The sequence below is a fragment of the Antrostomus carolinensis genome, unplaced genomic scaffold (genome assembly GCF_000700745.2).
Source record: "Antrostomus carolinensis isolate BGI_N321 unplaced genomic scaffold, ASM70074v2 Scaffold4520, whole genome shotgun sequence".
Classification (NCBI taxonomy): Eukaryota; Metazoa; Chordata; class Aves; order Caprimulgiformes; family Caprimulgidae; genus Antrostomus; species Antrostomus carolinensis.
The window spans coordinates 1-20,430 of record NW_010288927.1 but is presented as its reverse complement, the minus strand read 5'-3'; the positions used below and the strand labels follow the sequence as shown (position 1 = coordinate 20,430).

Sequence of the window (20,430 nt, the reverse complement as noted above, 5' to 3'; positions counted from 1 at the left end):
AGAAACAGTTTTGATAATTCAGGCCATCAGAAGAGCAGAAATGGAAGAATAAAGTGTGCATGTGGTTTTAAAACTATGTTGGTGCAAAATCTTATAGTTTATGGCATTGTTGATTTAAGGTGAGTAACAAGGGGCAGGGTGAGCTGTTCCAAATACATCAAAAAGAAAGCTTGTATTAGTGTCTGCAGATCTTGGGGGAAGCTACCCCATGCTTGAGTTGCCCAGTCAGAGAATGTATTTTGGAGCAGAAGGGCCCACAAGCTGTACATAATCAGAGGGAACTTGGTGTTTCTGAGTGTACAAAGGAAATGTGCAACAAATGTGAGGTTTTTGATTTCTCTCTTCTCATGAGTGTTCAGAACAACCCATTTCATATAGGCAAACCAGAGTTTATTTTCAACTTTTTTTTTTTTTTCAGGAAAGTATGCATGCTTATGCAGCAAATGTCTACACATCTGTTGTAGAAGAGCTAATGAAAGGAAAGCAGCGCAAATTTATTGCTGTGGAGCAGGAATTCTTTCGACTTTGGTGGGATGCAGTAGCCACAGATACGCACAAGCAGCAGGTAAGTTGTACTAGAGCCATACTTCCTAACAAATAATCCACACTCCTTTCAGGGGGCAAGGAGGGGCAAAGTACTTCACCATTTGCTTTTTACCCAGCTCTTGTGTATGCTGTCTCTGGATCTGGTACTTCTTATGAAAGGACCTTAACTCTAAAGGCAGTTGCAAGAGGTTAAAACCCCAGCTACAGATTAAAGCAGTAGGCGGTAGTAACCTGTGCCCTGAAGACTCTTTGCAGTTCTTGTTTAATTGATAACTTTCTTATTTGGGAGCTAGTATGAGATGTGGGTGATTCTGAAAGAGACTACGCCAATGTCTGTTAAACATTTGAAGCTTATAAACTGGTGCCTAACACTGCTTACAAGAAGGAACCTTTTCTCTTTCAAGTTAAGTACTACTCAGAAACCTGCCATTTGTAAACAAGGATAATGCAGCAAAGAGGTGACTGTAGATTCAACAGCAATAATTGTTTCTTGGGTTTGTTTATTTATAAGCTGAGATCCCTTTCAGTCTTTAGAACTTTGATTTGAGGATTGTTTTTTCCTAGTAATGATATTGTAAAGTTTTATTTGTCAGTTCTTTCCTCTGGCATGCTGAAATCAAAGGCTGGGCTGGTAGCCTCGTAGCTGGTCATGTGTTGCGTCACAGTGCAAAATGTTTTAAGTTTTAGACCCTAAAACCAGAGGATATACAGATGAAGCTTCACATAGGTACTCACTCAGAACAACATGGTCTGTTTTGTTACCAGGGTCCAGCCAACAGCAGCATATTGCATGCAGTACTTCACATTTCAGTTCGTTTAAAGTGCTAGATGTTTAAAGCGTCATGTAAAAAAGACAGTTCTTATCTGTTTGGTTTTTGGGGTTTTTTTTAGCCTAGTCCTTCTTAAGTTCAGCATTTTCTGCAATGTTTAGTATTTAAGTAACAGCTTACAACCTGTGTGCAGCTAACTTTTATATGAGAGGTTTTGCTGTGTATAGACGGTTCACTGGTTTTGTGGGGGAACTTTGCCCATACTTACCTGTTGTGGGATGATTTTCTTGTCTGTTTTTAATTAGAAAACTGTGCTGTAAGTCTGGGGTGGGGGAATTAAAGGTCATAGCGTAGGAACTACTTTGTGCAGGGACAGAAGAGTACTCTCACTTTCTAAGGTAAGTTGATCTTTATTCAAATATCTTACGCTACTGTAACCCAAATATAAAGGCCCATGTTTCTAATATCCTTGCTATTATGTGGAATCCAGAAGAGTAAACATGTATCACATTTGACCTCAATAGTCACACATGTAGATTAGTACACATGATTCAGCCTTTAATTTCCTAGCATAATTACTGATAATTGTTGCTTTTATGCATTTTTAGTCAGTTCTCTAGTTGCTGACTAAATATTAAAATTATTAAAAACAAATTCCTCTTAAATGTATGTGTCAAACATTTAATCTATAATAATATTTAAGAGCTCTGATGCTTGCTGATAAGTGACAGGTTTTTAACATTAGCAAGTTGCAAATATTGGGCCCTGAAATTAGGTCACTCTGATTACTGTCCTGCTTTTTCCACTTGAACTCTAGCATTAATGATTTTCTGTAGTACAGGCTCTCTGGTTTTAATTTTGCCTTTTTTTTTTTTTTGCTTAATTTAGTATTTTACTTGGAATACAAGATTTAATTCTAGTTTCTCTTGGAATGTTTGTTTTGGATTAGAGTGGTAGTATTAAAAACTAGTAAAAGGTACAGCCTGGGAACTGAAGCTGATTCTACACTTCAGATAAGAGACTATATAGTATAAAATGTATTGCAGCAGTATTCAGCCAGATGTTAACCTCTTAGTTCTCAGTCCATGTTATTTCCATGGTATTTTCTTGTGTGAAACATTCCTATTGCCGTACACTCTGGTTTGATGTCTGAGTGTTTTAACTAGGGGAAAAAAGATGTGTAGTCACTTTTGTGTGGTTTGTAGGGGTGAGCTGATGGAGGAATAATAGTAGTTGTCCAAAGGACCACAGATGTGTTCTACTGCCATAGCAGCATGCTGCTTGTAGTACTGCTGTGTCTGTTTCCTGGGTTCTTCCTTCTTTTTGCCCAGTTCTGGTCAGCAAAAGTGCTTGTCATTTAGAGATCTTATTTTCTTTTTCTTCTAGGATTGGATGTTATTTAAATTACTTGAATTATTTTTCTTGTGCTTCCAGCCTCTCAGTGTTTCTACAAAACTTACATTAAAAAAAATTTCCATGGGCTAAAGTTTGGATCAGAGGTATCTTTTTTGGACATCCATCCAAATGGGGAATAATAGCCACAGATGCTTTTCATGTAGGTCAGGACCAGTTCTGTGCTGACACCAGATATCAGTTATCTAGTCTCCCAGCATGCTAATCAGTCACCACAGTCGTCTGGAACTAATTTATGAATGCTGAGCCCTGAAGCGTTTTCACAACATTGTGAACGAGAGAAATGATTATAATCAAAATTGACAATCTGGCATCATATCTGAGCAGACACAGGGGCATTCACTGAAGGTTCCCGGGGAAATAAACATAATAGCTTGGCTTTGGCTTCCTACATGACAGACTAAAAAAAAAATGTGGAGATTAAAATACATATTTATACAAACTTTCTTTGTTGGGAGTTTGAGTCATCTTTGAAGTTCTAGGTAGTGAAGTAACTATAATAAAAACAGAAGACTCCCAAATGCTTCTAGAAAGGGACACAAACTATTCCTTTCTTCCAGACACCATCCACACCCTTCATCCACCACATTAGCTGAAAGCTGTACTTGTCAGCATACTTCTTGTTTCTAGTGGCTGATACATATTTAAAAAAAACCCCAAAACTAGAAAAACCTTGAATGGTTTAATAGGTCATAATATATTGACAGTTTTTGAACTAGGAAGAAAGAGACCAGAAATGAAGGTTAGCAGTGGGTTTATCAGGCAGGCAAACCTGCTCCATGTGGAATTACTGTTTCTTAGTGAAGCATTCTGTCTCTCACAAGGTGAACAACCTGTCCATGCTCTGAAGGCAAGGTAGAAGCAGACAGAGTAGAAGGGATGTGTTTTTGGCCACAGTGTGATGACATGCTCTGTCTCCCTCCTGGATCCCACTGATCTCAGTCTCCAAACTGTTACAGAGGTAGAAGACTAAAGCAAACCCTGGGAGCTAGCCTGCCCATGTGGGTTTGCATGTTCCCCTCTCATCCAGCCACCCAGTGCATTTCCTAACCTAAGGCAAATGCAGCAGGAGGAAGACTAGTATCTTCTGTTTTAATCCTCCAGCTCTAGTTGCCTTGAGGCAGGGATCTAGGCTGCTGCCAGTGCAGTGTATGTGGACAAGTCTGGTGTTTAGAGGCACAGTAACAGCCCTGCTGAGAAACACCAGGTCAGGCTCTACCTGGCAGTGCATCCTTTGTGCCTGCTCCCTGGTTTCAGGGTAAGCTGGGTATACTTTTTTCCCCTTCCTCTCCTTTCTATAGAACTCAGTACAGACAGCCTTTTATACCACTTTTGTCCTGGATGCCTTCTTGACAAGTGTTGTGTCTAGATAACATGTTGTCATCTGAAGTGAATTTTCAGCCTTTTTGGATAAGACTGAAATGGTGTTTATGTTCTGTATCTTAATTTCAATATCATAGGTCCATCAGTTGCTTCAGGAGGGACGACTGGAATTTGTCATTGGAGGGCAAGTGATGCATGATGAAGCTGTGACACTAATTGATGATCAAATTTTACAGTTGACGGGTATGCATATTTGCATTTAACTTTTATTTTCAATTGTTATGACCTTGGGGGGTTTTGTTTGTTTTTTATTTCTCCACCACAAGTTTGCTATTATTTTCTTACTCTTTAAGAACTGATTGAGGCATCTTTTATTTTTTACTTGCTCATGAGTTATCTGTATAAAAATCTTTGCTTAAAAAAACCCCAAAACTACCACACAACAGTTCTGCAGTAAGCAGAAGGGTTACTGAAAGCTGGCTTGCAGTTTAATCGATGTCAGCTATAAACTTCTTCAGAGCAGAGGCCTTTTTGTGTGTGTGTGTGTGTGTGTGTGTGTGCGTGTGTGTGTGTTTGAGAGCTTAAGCTCCTGGGAAAATAGTCAAGGTGAAATTGAGGGTATGATATGCTCTGGAAGAAAATACCTGGTAGCAATTCAGAGTGTGGGGAGGTTGTATCATTCAGGCAAAGACTTCTGCAGAAGGTGGGCCGTAGAATGTCACTGAGGTCGTCTGAACTTAGTTGAAAGACTTGCTTGATGAACAAACTCCCATTTGTAATCATTATCAGCAGCCTCTGATAGAAACAGATGCATATTTCCAAGAGATACACTATTTCCCATTTTAATCTAGCTTGTACTTGCAGCCATTTGTATGTTACACCTCTCCATCTGATGCTTTAAAGAGTCTTTCAGTATTTGGGTTTATCTCCATCTGGTTAATGACAAAAGAAACAGGATAAATCATGCCACCACTGTGCTATAGGTTCCTGTAATATGGCATGAGAGAGTAGTATGCTTTTTTGGGGCAGAAGGGGATGTATGAGCACCAGCTGTCTGTTGTGGCTGATAGAAACCCTGCCCATTTCAGGGCTAAACTCTGGGCAGCTTTCTACACGGGAGAGTAAAGGGTCAGAAAACACTTCTATCATTTGCCAAATCTGACTGTGCAGCACCGCTGGCCTTGTTCCTTGCTTGTCAGTGTTTATCAGGAGCACAGGGATAGCAGCTGCTTTTGCATCTCAGTGAGTCACCACATCACACTCTGGCCAAGAGGAGGAGGGGGAATGAATTTTTTTTTCATCTGATCTGACTCCTGTGTTTAAAGGTTGTTATATGGACTTAGTACACCAAACCCAGGACTTCTCCAAAGAAAAAACTAATATTGACTGCAGAATCCTTTTTTTAAATGCAAATACAGCTTTTTCTTTCGTTTGAGTTAGCTGCAAAAAAACATTATTTCTGATTTAGTATTTAATTCTGTGGTTTTGTTTGTTTTGTTTTTTTTTTTAGGAAAATTCAAATTTGGTAATTTATTCATCAGGAACGAAAGTATTAATATATTTTAAAATTCACATTTATTTTTCCTGAAAGCATTCTGCTCAGTTTAAGTATTAGTATATACAAACAAACAAAAAAAAAAAAGTATCCTTGCATTGTATGTGGAGTTTGTTTTGTGAAGACAAAGCCAGTGCAGACATTTGGGGTCTACCTTTCATGTCTTCTCCTGTGTGTCCAGCCAGCTGTGTTTTGGAAAAGCCTAGCAAACTCTGCCTAAACTGTGCTTCAGTCAGGAGAGTTAAAATAAACACATTATTTGTGAATATTTTCTCTAGAGAAGACATTAACCATGGGAAAGATTAATTGAAAAGATATGCCTTGCAACCTCGGTTATTCAAATGTGATATTGAAATCTAGAATGGAGTTAGTCCAAAATGGGGAAGATACGATTGTATTTTCAAGCAGTTCTGAGCACAATCCCAGAACTATGAAATTAATATCTGCCCTATTTTTTTTTTTTTTTTTTTATGATGAGGATCCTAGTGCAATATACTGAAGTTCTGAATAACCACCTACTGCTTAGGTGGTTGTTTTACTTTCATTTAAATGGTTTGTCTGAGTTTATTCTATTGTCTGGTCTTCCTGGTTTGGGAGTTTCTTTTTTTGAAACCAATTTCAATGTAAAATTAATAACATCAGTTGTAAATAACATCTTGTACCAATATTGCTATTAACCTTTAGCTTTTTTTCTTTTTTTTACAATTGAGGATCGTATTCATATTAGTTTTATTTACTGAATGGCTTCCCTGTCCCGTTGTCATTGATATGAGACTGAAATTTTCTGAGAATGGGTAGTGTGATTTAGGCAAATGCAGACTAAAGCCCAGCTTGTTGTTTTCATGCAGACTCCAACCTGGCTATTAGCCTGTATGTCAGTGCTTTTTCCCAGACCCGTCTCTAATCATAATTCCTTTTTGTTATTCATCTTTTATGATGTTAATAAGTTATATTTGGCATAGCAAAATAAATATTGTCAGTGTGAAACTTTCTGCTGTGAATCATGAAATTCCTGAAACTTTAAATGCTTTGGAAAACAGCAACAAAGAGCTATCCTTTAAGTGCTTATCTGTAATATTATATGCCTATTAATTTTATAAAATGAACTTGTAAAAGTGTTCCTAATGTAAACAAATTTTGTTTTGCAGAAGGCCATGGATTTTTGTATGAAACTTTTGGGATCAGGCCTCAGTTTTCTTGGCATGTTGATCCTTTTGGAGCTTCAGCTACAACACCGACTCTTTTTGCTCTGGCTGGTTTTAATGCTCATCTTATTTCTCGGATTGACTATGATCTGAAGGCTGACATGCAGAAAAACAAGGTAAAAATACTCTTAGAAATGGAACTAGTTGCCAGCCTCTACTTAGATTAATATAAACCATGACATTAAGATGAGCATCCCTCTGATCTGTGTGAGCAAATGTAGGTATTCCTCCTCTAAAAGTGACATGCTAATTGCATGTGGTAATAGTGAAATGTATTAAATCCATGTAATATGGTCAGTAATGTCTTCATGAGTTATCATCAAGGATCAAATATAGTCTAGCCTGAAGCTGCCCAAAATCTGGGCAGCTGAGCAAGGCATAAGTGGACACTGAATTGGGAGTGTTGGAACCAGACACATCTAGAATGGGTTTCAGCTTGAGAAAAGCTTAGATACATTGGTTTTTTATAGACTGTTTTAAAGTGTATAGTGTGTATGTTTGGGCACAGTGGTTGTCATGCTTGGAACATTTATTTGTGCCTGTAAAAGTGATAATATTAGGTCAGTTAGGGTGGCAGCTAATAATTTTTTTAGAGTTCAGTTTTTGTTGAATGGTTTGCCTTCTCTTGCACAGTGTCCCATACACAATAAATGTTTTAAATGTTTTTCTTTCCATATCACAATGTTGGACCCTGATCTGTCATTACTTTTACACACTACATTATGTGAAAATAAAGGACTTTCACTCCTGTGAGCTGGGCATTAGGCAGTTTTTATGGAACTTGGGTGAAACTCAAGCATCTCTGAAGAAGACAACAGAATTCCTCTTTAATTTGGTGAAGGCAGAAACTACCACCTTAAGTTTGTAGCAGATTGCGATTTTTCCTTCCTGCTAAAGTCTTTTATGAGCTTTTGACAATCTTTTCCTATCTTTTTTTTTTTTTTTTTCCCCCCTGGCACCTTCAGTCTGTAGGCTTCCAAAACTGTAAGAATTCTGTTTCAGTTGATTAAACATTGATTTCCACTGACTACAGTGCAATCTAGGCTACATCTGGATCTTTCCTAGTTTATAGGTGTTCAACTTCCACTGAAACAAGTGAGGTGTGATGCCTGTGATAAGTTAGGCTTACATCTGGATTTTAGCAGTATGCTGATAGTGTGCTGCCTCGTCTCCCTGTCCATCAATTCAAATAGAAAGAGGCAACACTATAACCTCCTATATATGATATGTGACCTTGCTTGGGGTACCATTGGCTGGTATTAAGCACTTAAAGTATTACAAGTGATGGAAGAGGGGATGGACACTCTGAAATCTTAAGTTGTTAATGATGGTATTTCTCTGCTTGTCATCAAGGATAACAATTTCTTACCTTTTTTGTTTTCCAGAAGCTTCAGTTTGTGTGGCAGGGCTCTCCTTCCTTATCTGAAAGACAGGAGATCTTCACCCATGTTATGGATCAGTACAGCTACTGTACCCCATCGCAATTACCTTTTTCAAACAGGTCTGAAGGTTTCCCAAATAGGCAGAAATATTGATAACTTCTGAGAGTTTATGTTGTTGGAGTTTAAGCATTTTCTTTGACTGTTTTATTTCAACAGTATTCTACTGCTTTCTCCTGACCTGCAGTAGGTCAAGGAGATGTCTAGACTCTAGATCTGAATCAGGATTATTAAGCATCCCCAGCTACCCACCATAATACATGAAGTCTGCTCAGTACCTAACAATTGAATGCTCAGAAGTGACGCTTAGTACTGACAGGCATTAAAAATACTTCAAAATATTGACAGACTTTAAAAATAATGTTTTCTAGCACTAATAGGCTTGGAGCACAGGTATGGCTTTCATCTACATATATATATATGTGTGTGTATATATATATATATATATATATAATGTCAGTCCTTATCAAAAAAATACAGACTAAAAATGTGAAACAAATCAATTGCTATTATCAGAAAATGTCCAAAGGAGTTTTTGTTTCTCTGCCTGGGAAGTTAAGATTTAGAAACTCCAGGAAGCTCAGTATTGACTTGGCTATTGCTAATTGATTTTCTATGGGAGATTTGCAGCATTATATTGTGCTGAGATTTTGTATATTATCTGTGTATAAACTGAAGCAACTAAAATTTTCCATTCACTTTGTGAAAAAATCTGAGAGCTTTTGAAAACTTTATTTTGCTCACTGTCTTATCCAGTAAAATACTCTTTGTAAATGAAGTCTACTTGGGGGACATCCTCATTGTTACAAAGCTTACTGTTTTGTGCTGTGGTTTCTTTGTTCTATGCCAGCATGCAGCAGGGACTTGGAAAGTTGAATGGTGTGAACAGAAAACTGGACAACCTTCCCCCTACATCCACCCCCAAATAAGCACTAAAACTGAAATATTAGCAATTAATATAAACTGATTTTTTTTTTGCTTCTTACTCCCTATGTGTCTGCATTTTATCCCAGTACCTTTTGATGTGTTTTTCCCAGTTGCATAGATCCTCTTTATAGCCTGTTGCTTTCTCCTTCTACTTAGATCAGGATTTTATTGGAACGGATTTGCAACTTTCCCAGATCCACCAAAAGATGGTGTTTATCCAAACATGAGTCTCCCTGTTACAGATACCAATATCCATCTGTATGCACAAACCATGGTGAAAAACATTAAGGAGAGAGCAGCCTGGTTCAGAACGGCTGATGTTTTGTGGCCTTGGGTAAGTGCATGATCAGCATTTGCTTGAGAAGTGGCGAGTGCACCTACAGTATGAGCAGTAGGTAGATGGTACTTTGCTACAGTATGTACTGCAAAAATGCAGGTACAAACCACATGTCAGTAAAGTGTCTTTCTAATAAGTGGTGCCCAAATGTCTGATTAGGAATGATTTTTTAAAACTAGAACTATCTTGTGCAGCCTGCCAGCTGTGCAGTCTACCAAGTCTTCCACTCTATATAGAAAGAAATGTGACAAAATTATAAAGATAACCTCTTGCAAAACTATGTATTGCAATATTGCTTCCTTTTTTTCCTCTCCTTGTTTTGTCTGTTTAAATGAGCTCTTTACATAACTGCTTAGCATATAATTCTGTGTTAACAAAAAATGTAACATTACAAGAAAATTTGTTATGCATTAGGTAGACAAGGTCTTTTTTGACTGATATGTAATCATTTTCTTACACAGTCTTTGTATTCTAGTTAGAAACATTAGTGTATCCCAGCTTGGTCATCCAAACACTTTTTGCAGCAGTATGCTGTGTTAATTACATCCTACACGTACACACAGCACTGATATGCTCTCTCTATTTTTAAGTCCTTAGAAAATAACAACTTTTCCTAAACTGAATGTACAGTCTGGTTTTGAATTTTGTTGAATGCTGTAGGTCATATGATAATTATGATAACACACATCATTCTTTAATATCATAATTATGATAATAAAGAATGATGTGTGTTCTTAATGTGGCTGTTTAACCACAAAATCTGTTGTTGCAAAGAGAACAAACACTTTCTGGCTGATGCAACTTTGAGTCATGGGATTTGTTTTTTTCCTGTGTTTGTGACACTGTTGCTTATATTTATTTTTTTTCTTTGTAGAGGTTGAGAGGAGAAGTGGGATATAACACTCTGTAGTAGTGCTATAGTGAAAGTTATGCTGGAAAGGTGAGGAGGGAGTTGGAATAGTACAAATAAATTCCAAATGTATAGATACAGACCTGCAGTTTTGCAGTAATGTAAGAAAAATTCAGTCTCTGACTTCCTGATTTGTGTGCTTGTGATAATGAGCTTTAAACAAAGTAATAGAAGTTTGTTACTCATCTGGATCATGAGCTGAAAGTAGTGCTTTATAAATATGAAGTAGTTTTGACTGGTAAATGTATTACTTCTTCCCCAAAAATGTAATTGGAGTCAACATTAGGAAGTCTCGTTTGCACTTACTGACGCACTGTTTGGTTTGATAGGTTTTGGTAGCTCGTGCCAGTTTGAAGTTGTTTGCCAGTTTCTGCTATATGCATACAGAAGATCTCTGGGTATCTCAGAAGAACTTTTCTGTTTTGGAAGTAGAATTTCCACTGTTATGATCAGTAACTTACCCTCTTAGATCTGAGGGACAGGCACGTGCACCAGGATTCATAAAGGATGTGTATTTAAAAAGCCTTAGTAAATGGGGATGGCACTCATACCTGGGAAAGAGAGGGGAGAGTAATCACCTCCGAGTTCAATTGAACCCATCAAGTTCAGCTCATTCATGAGTTGAATGGGTTCAGCTCATCAGGTTAGGCTTCTTGAGCATATCGGGTAAGGGTTGAGTGGAAGATGGGATTGCAAAGAAAATAGAGCCTCCTTGGCCATTTCTTCAAGCATCTGCTAAGCTTTGAAGGCAAATTGCTGAGAGCATCTTTATTTTGAAAATGAGATCAGGATTGACTTGTGCAGTGTTTTCTATCTTGAGCACTGAGACATGAAGATGAGGGTGCATTAAGGGGGTGTCACTGTTGTAAGGCTTCAATTAGGCCTTTTTATGTGAAGAAAGTTTCTTAGCATGTTATTGTGCTTCAGATCAATGTGTATACTGTAATACTGATACTGTACACGTGGTGCCATGGCTGACTGACCCTCCTGTTCCTGTTCAGCTGTTGTAGTTGAACAAAGGTGTGATTAGTTATGCCTTTTTTAGAATGTTTGTACATGCAGATAGTCTGTATTGAGATACCTTCAACAGAAGGCGGAAGTTGTGCAAGCATGCTAAAAAAAAAAGAGGTTTATCAACTCTCTTAACTATTTGGCTGAGCATCAGAAGTACTATAGTCTACTGTGGTGATGGGGCATCAGCAACACATTGTGTGACATTTGTACTACAGGGCTCTCTGTCCAGATTTGTTTCGCATCATGTCCTCAGCACTTCCTGTAAGCATCTTTAAGAGCAGAAAATAAGAGCTCCCTTATTTTCTGCTAAGTAGGAGAAATGCAGTGTGAAAAGAAACAAAGGTCATCTTTCCAGGCGTTTATGCATGCATTTTCCAATTGCTGCCACGAAATTTCATGCCCTTTCACAATATGGTGTGTCAACACACTTCTCCCTAACTGTAATGCTGGTTGGTTATCAGCTGATTTGTGTGAGTAACCCTACCCATTCTTGACATTTTGTAACAAATAACTTCTAGATGGGCAATCAAGATCAAAAGAAATACCACTTTGACAAAGACTAGTGTTGAAAAAGGTTCTTCTAAGTTACATGACCCAAAGTCATTTGGCTGTTCTGGTTTTGGAATTTCAGGGCTGTGACAAGCAGTTCTTCAATGCATCTGTTCAGTACTCCAACATGGACCTGTTGTTGAATTATATTAACAAGCATTCTGAGGAGTTTGGAGTGACTGCCCAGTATGCCACTGTTGGTGATTACTTCCAAGCAGTTTATAGCAGAAATCTTACATGGGAAATTCGGGACTCTCGGGACTTTCTTCCATATTCAACAGGTAATTAAGTCTGCCTCAAATGTATGTATTTAAAATTTTAATAAAGGGAAATTGAGAAAATGAGAAATAAAGTAAGAGGAAAAACATCATCTCCTTATAATGTTTATTTAAACTACCAGCTGTCATCAAACAGACAAGTCGATCCCAACTTAGTGGTATAAGAAAGATGGTAGGGCAGTGGTTGGAATATGTCTTTGGAACGATTGAAAGCAATGAGTAGAGGAAGAGACCCTCAAAGAAAGAGTATAGGAACAGGCAAACTTGGCAAAAAAAATCTAACTTGAGGTTTTTGTTTTGCTGTCTTTAAATAATAACAGAGTGCAAAGGAAAGTTAAGCACAAGGTATATTCATGTGTGCAATGTCATCCGAATTTTTTTGAATGACCTGAAGAACTATGCAGGTACTGCACTGATCAGGTTCTGCTACAGTGAGCAATGAGATAAATCTGTAAGCCTAGGCCACCTGGCTGAAATTCAGTAGGATATTTCAGTTGATGGATGAAAGAAAAAAAGACTACAAAGTATGTAACACACTGAACTGGTTAGCAGCCAGAAGTGATAGCAGAGATGCTTCACAGAAGGGTGCCAGCACAACTAATACAAGAGTTCTCTCATGACGCTGGAGAGGTCCTGTCTGAACTCTCTGAAGCTGAGATCCTAAGACTCGTTTTGCATCAAATATAGATTTTGACTATTTGTTTCATGTTTGGACATTTAACTTGGAATTCATTATTTTCTCTGCCTCCCACATGTTAGCACGCACAAATAACCTGTAGTCTCCTAGGTGGTTTTAGATGTTCATGTTAGACCTCTCCTCCTCTTCCCCAAAAATGAGCTGTAGTAAGGATTCTGTGTTCCAGGATCCATGGATCCAAAAGGAAAATGATAAACTGAAGGATAACCTAGAAACAGATGGATACATGGCTAAATAGAGCCATGTCCTGTTGTTACTGTTTAGAAGAACTGGATTATGCATAGATTGGAGCAGAGACAGGAAACATGATATCAAGTTATCTATGAATGTCTGAAGGAGAAGCAAGGCAGGTAACCAGGGGACCAAGGCAATCTGAAAGCACAGTTGAAGAGTACTGATATGAAGATAAAGATATGAAAGAAAGCATGCCATACTCAACATTCCATTAATCCTTTTCCCCAGAAAATTTCCCCTTTTAGGCCTCATATGGAAGTATGCAGAGAGAAGACATAGCTAACTCCTCAGTTTCTAAACTCATTAATTTTTTTCATTGCCTGGATTGTCATTGAAATATCATTAGTATCATTAAAATACCTTTCTATATAATTGTAGCTATCCCTACATCATCACATTTTTTGCCACTGTGGATGTATATCTCAGACTATTACAACCCAAATTTAGCTTATATATCCAATATTCTGTAATGTGTCTGTTAACTTTTAAATTAATACAAATAACTATTGCTTCCTGTGAATCATTGCATGGACTGATCCCTTGCTCACCTCCCTCTAGGGATCATGTCATATCTAACAACTTGCTGATAAATGCACTGCCAGTTTTAAGTGCTAATATCCTTTTACATCTGGGCTTTTACCTGTATCTTTTGGCATAATTTACAGGCAGTAGTCGATTGCCATTAGCTTGCATAATAGCAGCACCTTCAGTGTTCTAGGTGGGTGCCCACACATCGATGCAATTTCTTCCCCAAACGACTTACTGTGCCTTGCAATTGCAGTATAGGTTTGAGTGCACTTTCTCCCACATACTGTTTTGCTTCTTGATGATTAATCCTCTCTCATTCTTTCTATGCCATTCTGTTATGAGTCATTTATTGGGCTCAGTGTCACATCTGACATATGCCTTGGAAACTGAAGTTTTAAGTCACAGATAATTATTTCCTTTTTCTACTCTACATTCATTGTACCGTACTAGTATGCGTATGTGACTCTTCTGCTTGTAACCTTGAAAACTGAAATGGAATTCATTCTGTTTGAACTTCTATCATTTTTCAGGCCAAAATGAATTTGTCCTGGAGTTTTTGAGCAAAAGATCCCATTTTCTAATTGTTGTCTTTGATCCTAGGCTGATAGCAAATTGTTACGGTTGCATATATGGACTTCATAAAGCACTTCCTGCAACTTCTTTTTGGAAAAAGTATTTATCAGTGGTATATTTAAAAAAAAATTCCCCAAAAACAAATGAAAAAAACCCCACACTAAGTAGAGATTTGGAGGTTTAAAAAACAACTGTTTTCCTAGTTTACTCTAGGGATGGATACTGGAACATAGTGCAAATTAACTGTTGAAATACTTTCCACTGACCACTTGAGGGCATCTTTTGATGTAGTTTGAAGTGCTGCAGTAGTTTGGAGTCATGTTATCACATCCATGTTTGAACTCCATTTTGAAGAAATGAAATTTAAGGTAAATCTCTTTCACTAAAAGGCGGGAATGTAGAGAGCTTGTATCAAGCAGTAACCAAGGATTATAATCCACTTTCTTTATTAATAATTAATAAAATATGCTTCAGTGAAGCTTTAAAGTTGTTTTGTGCAGATCCACAAAGAAGAAATTTCTGCAAACACAGGTTAACTTAGTCGATAACGGCTTTGTATCAACACGCACGTTGCTAAGCCCGTACGAGAGATTGTAGTTTTCCAAAGTGCGTGTTTAGTGCTGTGTTTCTTTCTAGGGCATAGGACTTGATTTGATGGCTGATGTGTAAACCCACAGCAGGTTTCACCTAAGAAGCTGTACAGCAGTAGTCTAATAAATAACAAATAAGTGATAACTGATACAGTGTTTTGTCATGTATTGGGTTTGTTCAACTCTTAACAGAGCCATTTCAAGCATGGACTGGTTTTTATACTTCTCGGAGCACATTAAAAGGAGTTGCAAGGAGAGCAAGTTCACTGCTTTCTGCTGGAGAGTCCTTTTTCACACAGTATGTCCGGAAACACCCAACAAGTTCTATTTGCAAATGTGAAGCCTTAAAGCAGCTTCAGAGTCTTAGATGGGCAGTTTCAGAGGTAAAGATTGGTTTATTTTTAAATCTGAGTGGAAGGCTTTTTTGCTCAAAGGCAAAGCTTTGCTTAAGCATTTCAGCTGGACTGTCATGAGGCTGCTTTTATGTTTTTAGAAATAATTTTCCCCTTTAGCAAGTCACAAGTAAATATAAAGCAATTTTTTCAAAAATCTGTCTTGAAACGTGACTTCAGCCCCTTAGCCATGCATTCAAGACATGGTTACTGGCAAATGTTTTCTTCAGCTGGTAAGAGAGTATGGTTTCAAATGTTGCACATGAAGTTCCTTTTCTTAATGTTAGTTTTATTATTTGCAAAATGGTTTTAAAAAATAAAATAAACAAACCCTGAACTAACTGAAAACTATTTCTGCAAGTTAGAAGAGGAAGGGCAGATTTGTTTCTTCAGAGTTCATCAGCTAAGTGATCGGCCTCATACCATTAACCATTTACATGCCTCAGTACTTTTGCTGGTAATTATTTTGTCAGCTAAGTTATTGACCAGATCTTAATAGGAAACGAAAAACCTGTTTTGTTGTGGTATTTTTGCTGCATTCTTGTGTTTGCTAACTTGTAATTTTTTTCCTCTAAGTATGTAATGTTAGTAATTTCTAAGTATTAAAAGAGGAATATGTATAGAGGGAAATGTGTGTGCATCTTGTCTTTCACCTTTTCATTCTATATAAAACAATTTGGAATAGGCAAAATGTGAATCTGTGAATATAGCTGTAATACCTTATTATTTTAAGTTATATGTCTGAAGGTTAGTGGACCATGTTAATACAAATGCAAACCTGATGTTGTCATCCTGTTGCATTGTGACCTTTCAAACTATTCTTAAATGTAAGGTCCAGCACCACGACGGTATAACAGGCACAGAGTCTCCCAAGGTGAAGGACATGTACATGAATAACTTGATGTATGGAATGTTCAACGTAAAGAAGCTAATGGCTTCCATAATCTTTGACATGAACAATGCGAAGAAAAGTGGAGAGGTCTATTCTTCTGTATACAATAAAGACTCAGGAATACCAGGTATTTTTTAACATAGCTTTTCCAATTTTCAGGCTAATTTATGAAAGCTATCATGTTTCTTCCAAAACAGTCCGCATACTATGTACCACCTAAGTTCGGTGAACCATGGCTGGAAAATACTGTTTGCCTTATGAGACCTGCTAGACCTGGGGCAAAATTTATGAGCTCTTGGTTCTCAAACATCTGAAACCAGGACCTTTAAACTGATGTTAGGCAGAGCCCTTCCCTAGTGCATGCATTAGACCCAGCTCCCAGATTCAGACCTTGACTACATAATGGAGGGGACGAAGAGGTGCTGATTGGGATAATTACTAAACTAACCTTACTATGCAATATAAGATTGCATGTTAATAATTAGCACATTCACAGTTAAGAAATGTTCTTGCTATAGTGTACTGCCAGCTTATGTAAAAAATGTAAAGGAATTTTTAAGGAGTCTATTCTAGAGACTGTACATTCCCTTTTATCTTTACTTTGGAAACTTTTTAAACTGTCAAATATAAGTAGTACTGTGGGCTGCACAACAGTCTGACTTAGTTTTTTACAGTTGTTTTTAGATTGTTTCTCATTTGATCTTCTGTATAAATCTGATAAAATTAATACTGCATGTCAATGAGTTGTGGTAAGCTGCTTATTTTCACTATTTTCTGAATACACAGTCTCATTTTATTGGGTAAAGAATGGAAGAATAAAGCAGAAGAGGCTTTTATGAAGTACTATAAAATGTTTTCCTTTTTTCAATCATGAAATTTTACTGCAGGGTTTTATGTTACAATTGTGTAAGATGGTCATACCTGTATGGATCTCTCAACTATTTTTTGATAGCACATTTTAAAAATATATAGTTTTAGTGACTGATAACTTGCTTTGTGTGCACAAAGGTGCTACAGATGTTGACCAATATGTTGTTGTCTATAATCCACTGGCATGGAACATCACTACCTTTGTCACGGTTTCTGTCAGCCATTTGGAAATAAGTGTGTATGATGAACTGGGACATTCTGTACCAGCACAGGTATTTAAACTTTGTTTCTTTCTGTTGCTTTTCTTTCACTTGTCAGTTTTCAATGACTCGATCCTACCTGCTGTCAAAGTGTGGTAATATATAGTATTACAGTGAAAACAAGTATTTGTTCAAACTGGGATTTTCCTAGTCCTCCTTCAAGTGATTTTTTTTTTTTTAACTTGCCTGTTCTCTCAACTAGATTTTTTTTTTTTTTGTCTTAATGTCCAAAAGGGCTTCCTGCTCTTCTAGTGTGTTTGGTTTGTCCTTTGCATGCCCCTGTGTGTGACCTGGCACTTTTTATCTTGCTTCTCTGTAGAAAACACTGTTTCAAATAGAGCCTTTTTGATTGATGCCCTGCCCTATGATTGACAGCCCTATTTGTACAACTGACAGATTGCCTTGGGGAGGACAAGAGATTTGGTAAATGTAGGTCTTATTTACAAGCCCAAAAGAAACTGGGGACAGTCAGCTGCCATACTACCTGAAAGGAGCTTGTAGCAAAGTGGGTGTGGGTCTCTTCTCCCAAGTAACAAATGATAGAACAAGAGGAAATGGCCTCAAGTTGCACCAGGGAAGGTTTAGATTGGATACTGGGAAAAATTTCTTCACTGAAAAGGTTGTCAAGCATTGGAACAGGCTGCCCAGGGAAGTGGTGGAGTCACCATCCCTCAAGGTATTTGCTTAGGGACATGGTTTAGAGGTGGACCTGACAGTGTTAGGTTGGACTTAATGATCTTAAAGGTCTTCTTCAACCAAGATTCTATATGACGTATCATTCTGTCATAGCCATGCTCCAAGATAAGGCCACCTGTTCCCTGGGAGAGAAGAAAGTAACCTCAAATGAAAGCTAGCACTAGCCTCTCTCAACAGCATCTGCTGTAGAGAGTGCATCATCACCAACGGCTTGATAAACCTGTAGGAATGGCTCCTGCAGGTAAGGTCTGAAGAGGTGTGACACAATTCTAGATGCTCCTCTCTGTCCCCAAGATGGCAGATAGCTCAGCAAATTCTGCCAGCTAGACCGAGTTTCTGTTATCTGTGGTTTATGACTAATCACTGTGCATCAAGGCACATTGTAGTCAGGTAGTGATAGACAACAGCTATCTCCTGTTCCTGCATACATACATGACAATGGCATAAGACCATACTGCCTTTATCTGCAAGCCATCAGTCTCTTGGTCATGCTTATCTGTCAGCCACTTACCTCCCAGAAGTCCTGCCATCTGAATTACTTTAGTCTTATAAGATACAAGGAGGAGCCATATATTTGAAGCATTTGTTTTAGGAATTAGGGTGCCCTGAAATCAAGCTGTCATTCTTTATTTTTAAAAGACACATTTCTCTGCTCCAGAGTTGGTCTGTACTTGCTTTTGCTGCAAGTTACCCATATGTGCATATGGAGAATCACTTGCAGCTAAATGAAATCTCTTTACCAGTAAAGAGAAGGTGGTTTGGGGTCTTTTCTTCCAATATGTGCTGTTCAAAAGTACATTCATATATCATGCTTCTTCCTTTTGAGAAAAAGAAATATTTAGCTCAGAATCCTGATGGGAGTATGTGGCTGAGGGGAGCTGAGGCTTGGCAAGGGCTCTGCTGCCTCCTGCACTGCATACATGACCTGTATAGTGAAAGGGGAGAGTGGAGTAGGCCCTGTTGATACCACTAAGGTGAGGAGGTCTGTGGTGTGACTGGACTTAGCCAATCCACAGTGTGAAGATACAGACAATTTGCTTTAATTTCTGCTTAGTCATAACTAACCTCTTTGTCCATGTAATCTGTACAGTATTTCTCTAGTTTGATTTTCTTGCCCCAAAGCAAAAGTAGTACTAACTTATTTAACATTAGTGGGCAGGATACCTGAAATTGAAAGATGATGAAAAACTGTTGTTTAAGGTATTTTAATATTAAGTAACACTGGTCACCTGTTTACTATTCAAAAGTATACCACATGCTTCTACCTACCTCTCCGTGTCCCTTGCTTAAGGTGAGGGCGTCTGGGTGCTTCCTCCTCTTGCCATGAGTTTTCTCATACTTGCACTACTCACCTCTGTTATGTTTCAGACTCTTTTCTGTCATTTGACTGATTAGTTAAATTTGTGATTATTTCTGCTCATATAGACATTTCACAATACAATCTTAAATGAAGATCTGTGATTCTATGTTCACATTAAAATAAGCTCTAACTTTGTAATTTGCTTAATGACCCTCTTTCCTTCACAGAAAGGCTAACCTTAATCCAAGTTTGCCAAACTCCCAATTAAAAGCAACACGAATCTATATTAAAATTGAGAATTATAAGAATGGCATGTTTAGAAACTTATTTTTAAAGTAGTAGTTAATTTTTGTAAGCTAGGGCTTAGAACACATGAAGATAGTTGTCTTGCTAATTAATTTTCTGTAATGAAGCATTGTTGTATATGTTAACATGCAGGTTCAAAGCTCAGCGGAGTCCCATTCTACCTATGATCTCTATATTCTAGTTGCAATAAGTGGTCTGAGCTACAGAAAATACAGTGTTAAACCCTTGAATGGTCAGCAGTCTGCATTTATTGGAAGATCAGTCAAGTACAAGCGAAAAGACATAACTCGTGCAGATCAACAAAGTCAACAGTTGCTTCCTGTGGTTAACAACTGCTACCAGATCTTGTTTGACCAAAACACAAATCTAATGCACAGCATTACAGAGAGGTGAGATTGCCTGCTTTTTTTTAATGTTTCAGATTCTGTAAAACCCTTTGTAAAAATAAGTCTAAGGACTGTATCATGTGCCTTAATTCTGAGACTTAACTAACAGAATGTTCTTTACAATTATACTTCTTTACCTCCAGTTCACATGTCCTCCTTTCTACAGGAAACATCAGAATTAGCCCAGGTGTGATTCCAAACTATTTCTGTAATGTTGTTGCCCTGTTTAACCATGTAGTAGGTCTAAGATGACATATCACAGTATTAATGAGTAGATCAGCAAAATCTCATTGTACTTTAGAACTTAAGAGGGTTGTGAATACGTGTTTGTGTTAAAAATTGTGATGGGTTGACCCTGGCTGGATGCCAGATGCCCACCAAAGCTCTCTCTGTCACTCCCCCTCTCCAGCTGGGCAGAGGGGAGAAAAATATAATGAAAG

The 20,430-nt window shown here is 37.8% G+C and overlaps 1 protein-coding gene across 1 annotated transcript; it reads left to right on the top strand.

The window, feature by feature from the left end:
* Window positions 1–418: 418 nt before the first annotated feature.
* MAN2B2 (mannosidase alpha class 2B member 2) lies at window positions 419–19,993 on the top strand (the record flags this gene model as incomplete). Its single annotated transcript, XM_010168095.2, has 10 exons — window positions 419–565; window positions 4,190–4,295; window positions 6,756–6,928; window positions 8,198–8,313; window positions 9,335–9,512; window positions 12,071–12,269; window positions 15,081–15,271; window positions 16,113–16,299; window positions 17,181–17,314; window positions 19,737–19,993. Coding segments are annotated over 10 exons (1,688 nt in total), but the record flags the coding sequence as incomplete, so codon positions are not given.
* Window positions 19,994–20,430: the final 437 nt, after the last annotated feature.